Consider the following 14,042-nt stretch of genomic DNA (forward strand, 5'->3'; position numbering starts at 1 on the left):
TACTAAGAGAGAAAGGATGCATGTGTTAAACAGCAATGCTAATCAAGGACTCAAGTTTGCTAAAAAGAAATCCAATAGGCCACAAAATATTCTATTACTTTTAATCAGGATGTCACATATTCAAAATTTAACACAGCAAGATTCCCTCACAAACTACTCTGGACAGAGAAAGAAGGCTAGAAGTGCTACTACATAACAAAGATACACAATTAATTGCTCCTTACTTGCCCACCTTGTGCAGGTACAGATGCTCACAGGCTTGGTATAAGCCAGGAGCTATGCTAGTTAAGCCATGCAAATACTTCTAGAGGCTGGGAAGACCTCCAAGTAAGTAGGCGGGCCCAGATTTCAGTTCTTTTGTGTTGCTCCATTAGAGCAAGAAGGTAGAAAAATATGGCCTCTAATTATTTCTATGAGCACAAGACTATGGATTTTAATTGAAATTTCGGATCAAATTTCCTCTCTGTGAACGGAACAAAGTGATAGTCAGAGGATACCCCAGCACTATTTAAAGGTGCTTTAAAAAGGTAAGTGATAATATATGAGTCAATACTAACAGAAGTACATGATCCTTTACTGGTAGCCTTCTAATACAAAAAACATATAATATTCTTTGCTGGAGAAGTTAGAATGGTGTACATCATCCAAAATTTAAGAAATATGCGGAGATTTGTTTTGTACATACAGTTTGAAATTCTTTTGGAAGATGTTGATCCGGACTCAGTTTGCAGACCTGTCGAGCTTTTTTCAGCAATTCCTTGCAGTTCTCTGTAAGAACTCGCTTCCTATCATCCAGTTCACGAAATTGTTGCTGTTAGAAAAGATATTAAAGATATTAAAATACACTTTTTTTTTTTTACTTTATTATAAATTTCCAGAGGTGATACTAGCACACTGGCAACAAACAACATCCGAATCAGAGAACATAGGTGCAATCAGACTGCTTAAAGATCGAAAATTTTTGTTCCAACATACAGAACTCATTCTGCCTCTCTGCTCAAAGGCAACAGATGCCAAGGTAAACTGATCAAAGGCATGTTCTTGTAATATAGTTAAATTTACCTTCTCTCAAGTAGACAAGTGTGCATGTAGATTCAATATATGTCTAAAAATAGACTATTTTACAGGAAATTCCCTATAAGCCAAAACACAGCTACCGTGAGCCTTATTTTTTATTAGCTCCCATTTAACTGTATTTATCCACTTGGGAGAACATGGTGGACGTGATGTACACTGAATGGTATTTTAGCTGAAATTTTACAGAGTAAACATTATAATTAAACAATCGGAAGTGCTTCCTTTGCTGTTTCATATTCTACCTCTGTAATACAGCCAGCAAAATACAAAACGGAAACACACATAATTTTTAAATTATTTGTGTTTAAATTATTATATATTCATTTTTAGTGCTGAAAAATAAAGAGGAAAAGCAGGTACAGTTTCTGGTTTTGAATAGTTGTCTCAAGGCTAAACTCTTTGGAACTTACTACAGGTAAGTGGCCAACCCAGCCCTATGAATTTTATAATGCAATGTTACCACAACAGTAGTTAAAATACAGTACACAAAATATAATACCTTCATGAAACACTAAGCTAAAGATTATGTCAAATAAGCAGTATTCAGGCAAAAAACTTGGAGAGGCACGTATCTCCTTCCCTCTGCCCCCAGAAATCTCACTCACTTATCTCTACACACGTGGTCCCTACTGCAGGCCTGCTGCTTCCAAATGCTGAGCTGGCAGTGCTTGGTGCTGTCTCCCAGCTCAGGTGAGCACCCAACTGCAGATAGATGGGAGCTGCCGACCACTTGGAAGTGAAAAGGAGTACATACCAAGATACTGGAGCTTTTAATCCAAGTTATTTTAGTATACATTTACTCAGTGATTACACATGCAATCATCTTTTTAACAGACAGTTACACCATGGGAATACACTGTTTTCACTTTTTTCAGAGGCACAAAACTCTAACTCAAAATCCACATGCACAATACTTTGCTTCAGAACTTTCTTCTGACAGTTTGGAAAGTTTAGTTATGTTCCTACACTTGGGAGAGCTTTATCTTCCCAATTTTTATTGTTGTGTACTTCAGCTAAATATGGGAGCCCTCCAGTGGCAAAAAAAATTCAAAGTGTTCATTTGGAGATTATACAGTTAGATAAATGTTTATTCCACATTTTTAAATTCAGGACACAGACACTGATAGGAACTCGCATTACTTTCTGGCAATTTAATTAATCTTTATTTACTAAATACAACAGAAGCTGTAGTAACAGATACAATCATGAGTGATCATCAAATGAAGTTCTCACACTCACTCAAGAACTAGGGCTGCTGTTCTCTACAGCACGTATGAACTCAAAAATCCTGTTTTTCCTTCCCTCCACCAAGCACTAGGAAATAGATTTTGCATTAGAGGTAAGCATCTCACAATCTTCACAAACACACTGTAAAGATATTTTTCTACATTGTGTTGATGTTTTCAGAAAGAGGAAAAAAAAAAAAAAAGACTTTTTTAGATTCCCTTCTGCCTCCACTTCATAAAGTCTATTGTAGAGAAGGAGGGAAATGTCACATGGGCGCAAGAAGGACTGGCATTAGAGCTATACAGATAACAATTTTTTAGGAACATTTTAGAAAGTTCTAAATTAGAACGGGACTGTATTTTGGATCCAAGAAATTTAAAAGTCAACTGGCTTAATCTGAAATGTGTTTGATAACGAAGGCAAAGGATCCAGTGAGAGGCAGCACACCCATACTTTTTTATACAAGAAATTTCAATTTTGTACTTATGTGTTTGACCATTTCCAGAGCCAAAGTCAATTCTGAATCATTTGAAGGGGGGAATCTCAGCTCTCAATTGTACATAAAGCTCCCACTTGAAACCCTGCAGAGCTGCATGAAACAAGATTTCGAGTTGATCTCTAGGCACTGAAAATCTGAAATAGATTCAACATTGAATATGCCTGACCCACGCCTAAGGCAAGTAAAATTCTTCAAGGTGTGAAAAGGAAAATACATGTTTGGGCAGAGGAAAACCTCAGCATTCAACAGGAAGACTGGGAAGCAATAGACATTTGATGTGGTTATGAAGCACATACTAGAATTAATGCACAGTTCAACAACAAGGTAAGTCTCAATTTTCATTCAGCTTTGCCAGTTGATTGTCATGGCCACATGCTAAATAAAATAAATACAAATAAATAAAAATACATAAGTTTTGATTCCTTCTCCCTTCTATATATTCAAAAGTGCACGGCAACATTAAGGTTCCTGTTGATTTCCTGAAGATGCCTCAATAAAATCATCTAGATAAAAAAAAATAACCTTCTACCTAGGTAGAAAGAATTACTGTTTTTAACAGAGATGCTACCATGAAAAATCATAGCCTAGACAGAGCTTTACATTTGTTTCAGCCAACAGCATAAAAACAAACTTGGAAAGAGCTTTATCTGGGTACTTCAGGAAAGTTCTGTACTAGTATGGGGCTGTGATTACAGCTTCCTGAAAGGCATCTACCAAACAGCAGAAGCCAACTGCACAAGCAATTTGTATTCTGTTGTGGTCATCAGTACTGCAACTGGTTTTATGCAAAATAAGAAGCTGGTTAAAGAAAATATAGTTACCAGTAGCCAATGTTTTCTCATGAATTTGTGTTTGAACGCATGCTTGGTGACAGCATTTGGCAATTTATACGTAGAAAAACAGAATCTACATTTTCTTAAAACGTGGCTTAAGGAGCAAATGCTGCTGTGTACATACTGAGTATTAATACCAATTATTTAAACAAATTTACACTAAATGAACCTGAAAATTAACAAGCTATCAAAGCAAGACAATTAGCAAGACTTTTTCAAACAACCATCGTAAACATGCAGGCAACTGTGCCAATTAATCTAATGAGCAGATGGGGCTAACAATCCTCCTTAAGGTTCAGTATGGGTCACAAACACAGATTTGCTTCTTAGGCTCATTAAATAAATCAAATACAACGAGTTGTTAAAATAACACTAAGGTTCACACTTGAACCACAATGACAAAATACAAACCCCATAAATCTGTTGTTGCTAGCTTGACTTGTTTGAAAACATGTACTTTTTTGGCCTTTCCACCTAAGTGGTTAAAAAAAACCATCATAAAGCAACAAACATGTTGCTCTCTCCACAGTATCCCAGTGCCAAGACCTCACAAAAGGAACAGATGTGATCTTCTCTTAGATGTAGTAAGTGGGGTTTGTGTTTGCTTCAAATCTTGATCAGATATTTACTCAGGTATCATAAAGACTCAAGATTGCTTGGGAGATAAACACCATGAGTAAGCGCGAACTATTAACAAAGTTTCACGGCCTCTTTGGCTGATATCCGCCATTCCAATTTCAATGAATGCATCATGGCCAGCACATGACCTACAAAAATGTCTGATGATTAAATAGAGAATTAATGGTCCCATAATGGTAACGTTTAGGCTCCAATTTAGTTCACTACACAGCTTTTGTACAACATACTTATTTCTATTTCTGTTTGGCTTCCTCCTTTTTGCAGGTTTATTTATTTTATAAAAACATGCAGCAACTGTTTGCAAAACTTCCTTGAAGTGTTGCAATGGCATCCTCATGGGCAGCTTTGGAGCAAGACTACCTTAACACAGTACTGCTGTAGAAAAAAATTTATCACAGCCAAAGCCACTAAGAAGTTGGAGGGAAGGGCCAATTTAAACGTACTATTTCAAATAACACTTACTTTGACATGAAGCTAAGAAATACTGAGTTTTCTCCATGAAAGTGCATCTCTTAAGGCAGAAAATAAGAAATAAACCACAGAATGTACAACATACATCATTCACAGGGCAACGCCGGAAAGGGAACTTTTAAAAAAAGGGGCTAAAGACTTAATTCAAAGACTCAACTTGCAGTATATGGGGAAGCATGGCTTTGGACTTCCATGTACATGAAAACTTCAGATGCACTTGAATACTCAGAAGAGTTTTCCTCCAGAGCAGTTAAACTTCTTGAAATTCTAATCACTGGGATTACTGTTTTTAGGGTTTTTTTTCTGTTTTAATGTTTCTAGAACCAACCATCCAAAACATAAGCTCTGATATGATTTCCTCTACTTACATGGTTGAATGTAACCCAGTAACGATGACTAATGGGACCGTAGCCAACTCAAAACACCTCTTCACTAGGGAAGGAGGCAATTTTTGTTTAACCAAGAATTATCAGAATGTTTACCTTACAAGTCCTGTCTACTGATCTGACCAGACATCTACCTATGCACCAGCCCAAGCTACTCTATAAATGATGAAGATGATGGGAACAGAGAGAACTAAAAACATTAAATAAATTTCCCAGTGATGATACACACTACTCACATGAGGTTCACAGCTTTGTCATACATTCTTACTCCTTACTGAGCTCCAGCAATGAAGTGATTTGCATTGGATTTTGGCTGAATAACAGCTGCATCATGTAAGAGTACTGATGCAACAGTGATTTTCCAAGTAACAGGTGCATGCCGGACCTGTCTCTGTCTTCAAGTTACTTTTTGCTCCTCTTAGGAAGTTCTCCTCTTCCTAATTTTCCTGCAAATGATGATACTTATAACCTCAAGTGGTTTTCTAAATCCATGCCAAAGTCATTCTTTTTGGAAGTGCATATCCATCCAAAATAACTATCACTTACCTTTTGAACTGCTTTCCCATTTAACAGCTTTTTTTTTTTTTTGTGGATCAAATTGAATTAGCAGTAGGTTATAGTTAACCCAACTCTTGCAAGATGAGGAAAAAACTTACCATCCTGTACTTTGACAGTTTTTCCCCAGTATAGTGAAAGATTGTACTACTACACAAATACAAAAATTGACCTCTATGCACCAATCCATGAGAGATCACAGCATACTCTGCTCTTAGAAATGAGTACTTGTCTGTGGAAGTAATTCCACAGAGACTGTCTTTTTACCTGAACACAGCATAGTTTCCTATGATCAATAGAAGGACCGTTCATCCTCCTTTCTGTCCTCCAAAAAAGGCATGCAATTACAGTATGAGAAAATAAGCTATGAAAGAATGGTAAAACAGTTCTGCTCTACTCCGACACAGTACTTTCTGGTTCATCTTGAGCTTGCATCTCCCATGTGGGTTGGGACTACTTGTCTATGACAGACTCGGAAGATAACAGCTAGCCTTTTTACACACACTATGCATTATAATAAAAAGTTCCAGGACATGATGACTGTTCAGCACATTTTCACAGAAGGTTAGCTGTCTTAACTGAGGAAGGCAAAGCTCCTATTCAGCTTTAAATGAAGAGGCTCAAGTCAAACTACAGAAATCAAGGCTAAATATTTAGCAGTACTAATACCCATTTCTAAACAAAGACACAGAAGCATCCCTTTCTACACAATAAAGGCTTCCACAGAAGATGTTTCCACAGTAGATAACCCAGTATTCATAGAAATGGTTACCTCCGCAGCTCTTAGCTGTACACTTGCTGCTTTATACTCTGATTCTAGTCTGTTCTTCTCAGCAGCCACTGTAGTGCTCTGAAGAACCAAATCTGCTTTGAGGATGTTCAGTGATATGCAATTCTACATAGGAAAACAGAAAATGTCATTTGTTTCCACAAGACACTCAAAACTGATATAATCACTATCAGGCTTTAGAAACTATCCATTTTTTAGTCATAGCATACAATCTCACACTGTGTTCAGCTCTTCAACACTGCTGTCTGTCAAACTGAATGAAAAAGGAAGGTGCCTTATTGGTGACCCAAGCTCTTCAAGAGGTACAGTCCCCATGTACTTTTAATCTGTAAGCATATACATATCACTTGCAACCAAACCATTTTACACCGAAAAAGCACATTCTCTTTCCTACACCATATACTCACATGTGAAATGTGAGAAAAGACAAAGTCATCTCAATTCTTTCTCAGAGACAGAATCCAACAGGTGGATTTTGGTGGTCTTCATCAGTCACACACATGAATGGAAAAAGGTCAGAAAATACACACATAAGATACATGCCTCTCTCACTGATAATGCAAGATGACTGACCGGGTGTAGTGTGACTTTAGTGTCTTGTATCTTAACTGGAATAGCGTATGACAACAGAAGGAGGCTCTATTTTGAAAGTTTCCTAACAGGCCTTAGTGATCCCCAGAACCTGGTTTGACAACTTTGACATTAAAATGGTTGCCTCTTTAAACAAGTCAGCCTCAGGAATGGTCTAGAAGCTTCAAAATCAGCAAGATATTCTTGACTGTGTGAAGTGTAGCTTCAAACCTTGAATTATGGGGCATTGGGAACACCGGTTTACCTTTTTTTTTTTTTTTTTTTTCTTTTTTAAACGATTGGCATATAAATACAAAGGAATCCTCTCTCTCAATGAAAGGGAGGACAAGGTTCCAATTGTAGATCTAGGGGACCTGCAGGATGAAGTTTGGAGAGCATTACCTTCTGACCACAATAGTGAACCAAGGTCCGAGATCTTTACTATTTGTCATTTCAACACAAAGTTTCTACAGTATGAACTTGGACATAGGAGTAAGTTTATTTGTTTCCAATCCACTTAAACAGTTTAAAAACAATTATCAGAGAAATAAACTGAAAAAAAAAGTCATAACAAAAGGAGATGAAAAATGGAAAAAGTTAAGATTATTCAAAGACAACAGTGCCAGAATCTGAAAAAGTGGAACAAGACTGTTTCTGTCAACTGGTTGTAAAGTATTGATGTGTATTAGGTACGTGCCAGGTACACTCTGCCTTCTGTATTTGTGTAAATATACATGCAGCCTGTCAGTCTAGTTGACTGGTCTACACAAGCCCCAGCACTCTAAGTAGATCATATTGCTACCATGCAAATGCACAAAAATCTCATACATGTTTTAAATTCTTTCTGTGGCAGAAGACAGTATGCCTGAAACATAATGACTACCGAAGTTTTTATCACTTTAATAGCCTACAGCTATTATAACTACAAAACCTATTGAAGAAAGTACAAAGACTCCCATAAACTTGGAAGCATTCATGAAGTTTGGTTTGGGGGATGACCAGAAATGTATGGATTTCAACAACTTTGATAAAACACATAATGAAACATCTTTTTTGTATCAGACCATTTTCTTCTCTTCAGTATGTACTAGCATATTTCCTACAGCAGCCAAAGTGCGAAAATTAAGCTGATATATAACTGAAATACATCACTTTTGTAATCAATAACTATTTCAGGCAAATACCATCCCATCCTCCCCTACACCCCTGGTATACTGAGAAATACACAACATGTGCCAAATCTATTTTGAAAAAGAGATTAAGAGACTCCAGGCAGGTCATAGAGCAGGCAGTAAACCACTTTGGCTGCACTTTACAACAGCAACACACTTGGACAGTTTACGCACTGGGAAACGGGCATCAAATACAAAAATCAAAAGCATATTCTAGTAATTCCTGTTGTAATACAGAGCATTTGCACAAGTTTTGAAAAGAGTTACTTTGCAGTACTGTTATTACCTGCACAAGTTCTGTAAGTTCTGTAAAGTAATCTACAGCCTAAGCAACCTTTTTAACATGGCAGGTGTCTTCTGCCATTCTTTGGCATTTTCAAAATTGCTTTGGCTAGCTGACCCAAAGGTGATCTCTGAAACACTCCAATTGTTGCAGTCCATGCCTATCAACAAACAGAAACAGCCCACCCTTTTGGAATACTTTTTTCTTTATTTATTATATAAATACCAGCAACTGGTATTTATATATAGTGTATTAAAATCAGTCTCACTTCAAAGGTAATACCGAACTCTTTTCAGGGGTAAGCAAGAACACGTTTCAATGTAAGGCATGGCAAAGGAACAACATACATGCTCAAAGTGGTTGCAAGAATGGCACTATTTCTTGCTGAGTGCCAAAGCACAAGCAGATTCCCTTGGAACTAGAAGTAACTGTTTCTTGTTCCTTAGTTATTAAAAAAACCCTAAGAATATTCACCTTGTGGCAGCTCCCATTATTAAGGCTTACAGGCTAAGCTAAAGCAACAGTTAAGTCCAGACCGTTTTCTTCTTTTTTGAGTTAAAGAAAACCTCATGACATTGGAGTCTGAGACTTGAGTACTTTTCCCATCCTAGCCCTCTTCTACAGTCATGGATCCTTACAGTTTCAGGTCAATTTTTCACATGACTAATGACCTCTCTTTTTTTCAATAAAAAAAGGAGATTAGGAGATAGGGAAGGAACAGTTCACAGAATTATGTGAATGGTTACACAGTTCATTCCTAGTTCATTCCTGTATTTACTGAATCAGACCATGGATTTTAAGACTTCAGTCACTGAGAGTCTAAATCAACGCAAGCAAATGTTCTACAAATCGAATCAACGACAGATGAACAAGTTCAAGTTCATAAAAGCGTCAAAAGATGTTTATCTTGAAGCAAGTTAGCTCGTAAACATTTATAGTAACACATCCAAATGTTGCATACCTCCTACTTAAGTTACAAGAATTGGACTTTTCACAATAGTGGAACACATACCAAGTCAAAAATACATACCTTTATAAGATGCATTAATTCAGTAACAAGTCTTGCTTTTTGAATATTTATTTCTTTGATCTTTGCATTTGCCTGTTGAGATTCCTTCTCTAGGTTGATAGCATCTTGTTCCAGCTGTCTTAAACTATGGGAGAAATCAATATTTGATTAATCCTGATTAAAACAAACTGTACAAAAATACAAAAATTCTTAATCTTGGTGATGAACCAACAGTTAGCAAGAACAGGAATTTGTATACCTAAACATTCCAAACACATCAGAGGCATTCCCAATCTATGCACTTTAAACCTAAGAAATTCAAAAGACAAAAAATTTATAATTAAAGAAACTCTGATTTTGGCTACTATGGGCATCACTCAGCAACCATACTCCTTTATTTCTGTAAATTTCAGATTCAAAAAAAAAATAAAAATCAGCATAAGGATGACATTCTTCTTCTGCTGCTAGTTCCTTGCAACAATACAACATAGGAGAGTTCAGGAGGTTTGCTTAATTCTTGTTATATATACACACGTAAAAAAAGTTGTGTCCCCAACTTACTGCAGAAAAACAGAATTTTCACTCGTTTTAAACCTCAAAAACACATAATTATGAAGAACTTCATATGAAATAATCATGATGTTTAGTGAGCCGCAAAGCATTTGGAGATCTTCAAAAACGGCCAAACAGGCCAAGATGATGATCCAGGAAACTACAAACCAATTATTCTTACTTTGATCCCTGGGAAAATTGTGGAGCAAGTCGCCTTGGAAAACAATTCTAGGGACATAAGGGAGAAGGTGATCAGGAAGAATCAGCAAGCAGTTACCATGGCTACATCATACCTGATGAACCCAATTGTAAAACAACTGGATGACAGGAGATCAAATGGTTGCCATTTACCTAAATTCTAGCAAGTCTTTCTGTTAGGTTATCTGATAAAAGCTCACCTGCACACTCAAAAAGGAGAGACAACAGCAGGTGGGGGAAGCCCAAATACCCTACCCTGGCTATCTCCAGGCCCATCACAGGAGCCATCAGCCCATGAAATGCCCATCTCTACAAGCCCAGAGGAGCACAGTGGCACCCTAGCAGGCGGGAATCCAAATTAAGGGCTCACAGAGGAAGGGACACCCTGTCCCAGGACAGCCTCAGCATCAGTGTCCAGGTGTGAAACCCAGCAAGATAAGTCAACACCACAGCACCCTCTGGACTGATGGCGGTTGTTTCCTGGGGGTATAGGAGACATTATGGATGCAACAGAAAAGCACTTTGCTTAATATTGGATATTCAGGGGGGAAACCAAATGCAGGGAAAGGGAGGGATCTAGATGACTTGGAGAGGAACAAGTGTGGGAAAATGGAGGGATATGGGGATAAAAGGGACAGTTACAAGTGAGTAGTTGGCTGGTCAACATGCTTGTCCAGCCATGCCCAACTGGCACACTCTCTTATTCAGTTCCATTTTTGACTCTTTTCCTGGGTGAGGGACTCTATTCAGCATTCATGTGTGTGTATAGGAGTCTAAATGCAAGCAACTATAGTCACATCACAAGTCAGAGGAGAGGGCCTGCTTGTCTGTGGTGCCAGCAACTGGAGAGACCAGAGTGAGTAAACGTAAGTGACAGCCACTGGAGTGGGACCACAGGTCAGAGGCCCATGTGTCCATGGTGCTAGCACCTGGTACAAGTGCAGGTATGCAAGTGGTGTTTGACCCCTAGCGAAGACCAAGCCAGACTAGCAGACAAGTAGATGAAGTGGCCTGGGAGCCAAGGAGGTATGTGTGTCACTAAGGGTGAGACCACAGGAAGAGATGGCTATTGGAGGGACCAGGGGAGTCCAGCCTGGCTGCCAGAGCCCGTGAGGTCTGCTGTTTCTAGGGGTGAGACCTGCTGGCATGTGTATGTATTTAAGATGACAGGGGTACTGGCTGTTTGGGGGGGACTAGGGGAGTCATGGCTACCTCTGCACATTTGTATGCCTACATGTCTCTGAGGGCAAGACCACGGAGTTGGCTGCTGGGAAACCAGGGAGTCCCAGCCAGTTCTGCAGGTGTGTGCACACGGGTGAGTGAGGCAGCCTGTACAGGCAACAGGAGCAGGGCTGCAGCCTCAGGGGTTTGCATGTCCCAGTACCAGCAATCGGGGAGACTGAGGTCCAGGGGCAGCTACTGTGCAGACTCAGAGTGTCTAGACCCAGCTGCTGATGGGATCCACATCACCCACATGTATGTGTAGGAGTCTCACTAGGGGAGCCCCGTCCTACTCAGACAGAGTAGGAACATGATGAGGCCACTGGTGCTGTGTTTACTCAATTGCTCTGTGTGTCCACCTGTACTGTGTGGCTGGCTGTATGTAAATACACACATATGTGCTGTTTAGATGTGCTCTGTGTGAACATGTCTACTGGGAAGACAGGCTCAGCCTCACTGCTGGTTGCACTTGGGAGCATTAAGCTGCATCAGCCCTCACCTTCCTATTAGGCTGCTGGATCCAGACTCATTCCCCTAAGTTTTTCAATGCTGTCTCCCACAATACTCAAGTTGGAAGACTACAGTCTGGATGGATGGAAGACTAGATAGGTAAAAAAAAAAAAAAGTAGTTGGATGGTCAGGCTCAGAGGGTCATGGTTAGTCTGCTGTATTCTGCCTGGAGGCCAGTATCAAGTGGGGTACTACAGGATTAAGTCCTGGGACCTGTCCTGTTTAACATCCCTGCCAGTGACACGGAGGAGCAGACAGAGGGCACTCTTGTCAAGTTTTCAGACAACACTAAATTGGGGGGAGCAATATGCCTGCTGTTCAGAGGGGTCTGCTGAGGCTGGAGGAAGGGATCGACAGAAGGCTCATGAGATTTAGCAAGGACAAATGCTGAGTCCTGCCTCTGGGAAGAAAGTGGGTCTGGCAGTGATACAGGCTCGGGACAGACTGGCTGTGGAGAAGCTCTGCAGCGAAGGACTTGAGGTATTGGTGGACAATGAGCTGAGCGTAAGCCAGCAGCGCACCCTGGCAGCAACGAGGCTCCCCAGCATCCCCGGCTGTACGAATGGAAGCAAAGGCAGAAGGAGTGTAACTTTTCCTCTCTGTTCAGCACTGCACCCAGTTTTGCCCCCTGCCCCAAACAAACTGGAAGAAACTTGGAAAGCAACCAAGATGGTCACGGGCTACAGCACAGGCCCTGCAAGGACAGGATGAGAGTGCTCAGCTTGTTCACCCTAGACAAGGGACAGCTTCGGGGCACCTAATAGTAACTCCCCACTATCCTTCCCATGAGGAAGCCACTGACAGGATGGAACCAGGCTCTTGTAAGAGGTGCAGCTGAAACAAGAAAGATCCAGACTGGATGTCAGTAGAAACTTTTTCCCTATAAGGACAGTCAAGCAGTGGAACAGGATGTCCAGACAGGTCACGCAATCTCCATGGAGACTTTCAAGATGCAGTGGGATACAGCCCTGAAAACCTGGTCTGAATTCAGTGTTGACCTTGCTTTGAGAACATGGCTGGACTACAGTCTACCTTAAGTCCCTTGCAACCTAACTGATTCTGTCATTGTATATTTGAGAATTATATCCAGCTTTATTCAGATACTTGTATCAATTAGAAACACAAATATTTGAAAATAGTTATACTCACTGCAAGGATTATTTAAATAATTTCTATCTCTACAGAAAGACACCCACTTTATGCAAGAAAATTCCTAACAGCCTTGTCTGTAATTGTGTCAGAATTCTTACCCCTATTCAAAATGAGGAGTGTAATTATTTTTTCAAAGGGAAGTATTTAATCGCTACTTGTTTAGCTAAAGGGTCCACCTCCTGCCTTCAAACCGTATTCTAGTAAAACACCATGACGATACATGTATGAGATTCAACAAGGCCAAGTGCCGGGTCCTGCACTTCGGCCACAACAACCCCATGCAGCGCTACAGGCTTGGGGAAGAGTGGCTGGAAAGCGGCCCAATGGGAAAAGCATCTGGGGGTGCTGGTTGACAGCCGGCTGAACATGAGCCGGCAGTGTGCCCAGGCAGCCAAGGACAGGGCAGCCAATGGCATCCTGGCCTGTATCAGAACTAGCGTGGCCAGCAGGAGTAGGGAAGTGATCGTGCCCCTGTACTCGGCACTGGTGAGGCCGCACCTCAAATACTGTGTTCAGTTTTGGGCCCCTCACTACAAGAAGGACGTTGAGGTGTTAGAGCATGTCCAGAGAAGGGCAACGAGGCTGGTGAGGGGTCTGGAGAACAAGTGTTATGAGGAGCGGCTGAGGGAACTGGCGTTGTTTAGCCTGGAGAAAAGGAGGCTGAGGGGAGACCTCATCGCTCTCTACAACTACCTGAAAGGAGGCTGTAGCGAGGTGGGTGTTGGTCTCTTCTCCCAAGTAACTGGCGAAAGGATGAGAGGAAATGGCCTCAAGTTGCGCCAGGGGAAGTTTAGATTGGATGTGAGGAAAAATTTCTTTACTGAAAGAGTGGTTAAACATTGGAACAGGTTGCCCAGGGAAGTAGTTGAGTCCCCATCCCTGGAGGTATTTAAAAGAC

General features: G+C 40.3%; 1 protein-coding gene across 1 annotated transcript in view; it reads right to left on the reverse strand.

Moving 5' to 3' along the window:
- The window catches only part of SMC5 (structural maintenance of chromosomes 5), a 54,004-nt gene that overhangs the window by 8,848 nt on the left and 31,114 nt on the right, over positions 1 to 14,042 (reverse strand). Inside the window, 4 exon segments of the mRNA XM_009328180.1 lie at positions 1 to 49; positions 686 to 811; positions 6,460 to 6,582; positions 9,533 to 9,656. The exon segment at positions 1 to 49 is cut by the window's left edge and continues 95 nt beyond it. Of these exon segments, the coding sequence (XP_009326455.1) occupies positions 1 to 49; positions 686 to 811; positions 6,460 to 6,582; positions 9,533 to 9,656 (422 nt within the window).

Source organism: Pygoscelis adeliae, unplaced genomic scaffold (assembly GCF_000699105.1).
Source record: "Pygoscelis adeliae isolate BGI_AS28 unplaced genomic scaffold, ASM69910v1 Scaffold45, whole genome shotgun sequence".
In the NCBI taxonomy this organism is placed as follows: Eukaryota; Metazoa; Chordata; class Aves; order Sphenisciformes; family Spheniscidae; genus Pygoscelis; species Pygoscelis adeliae.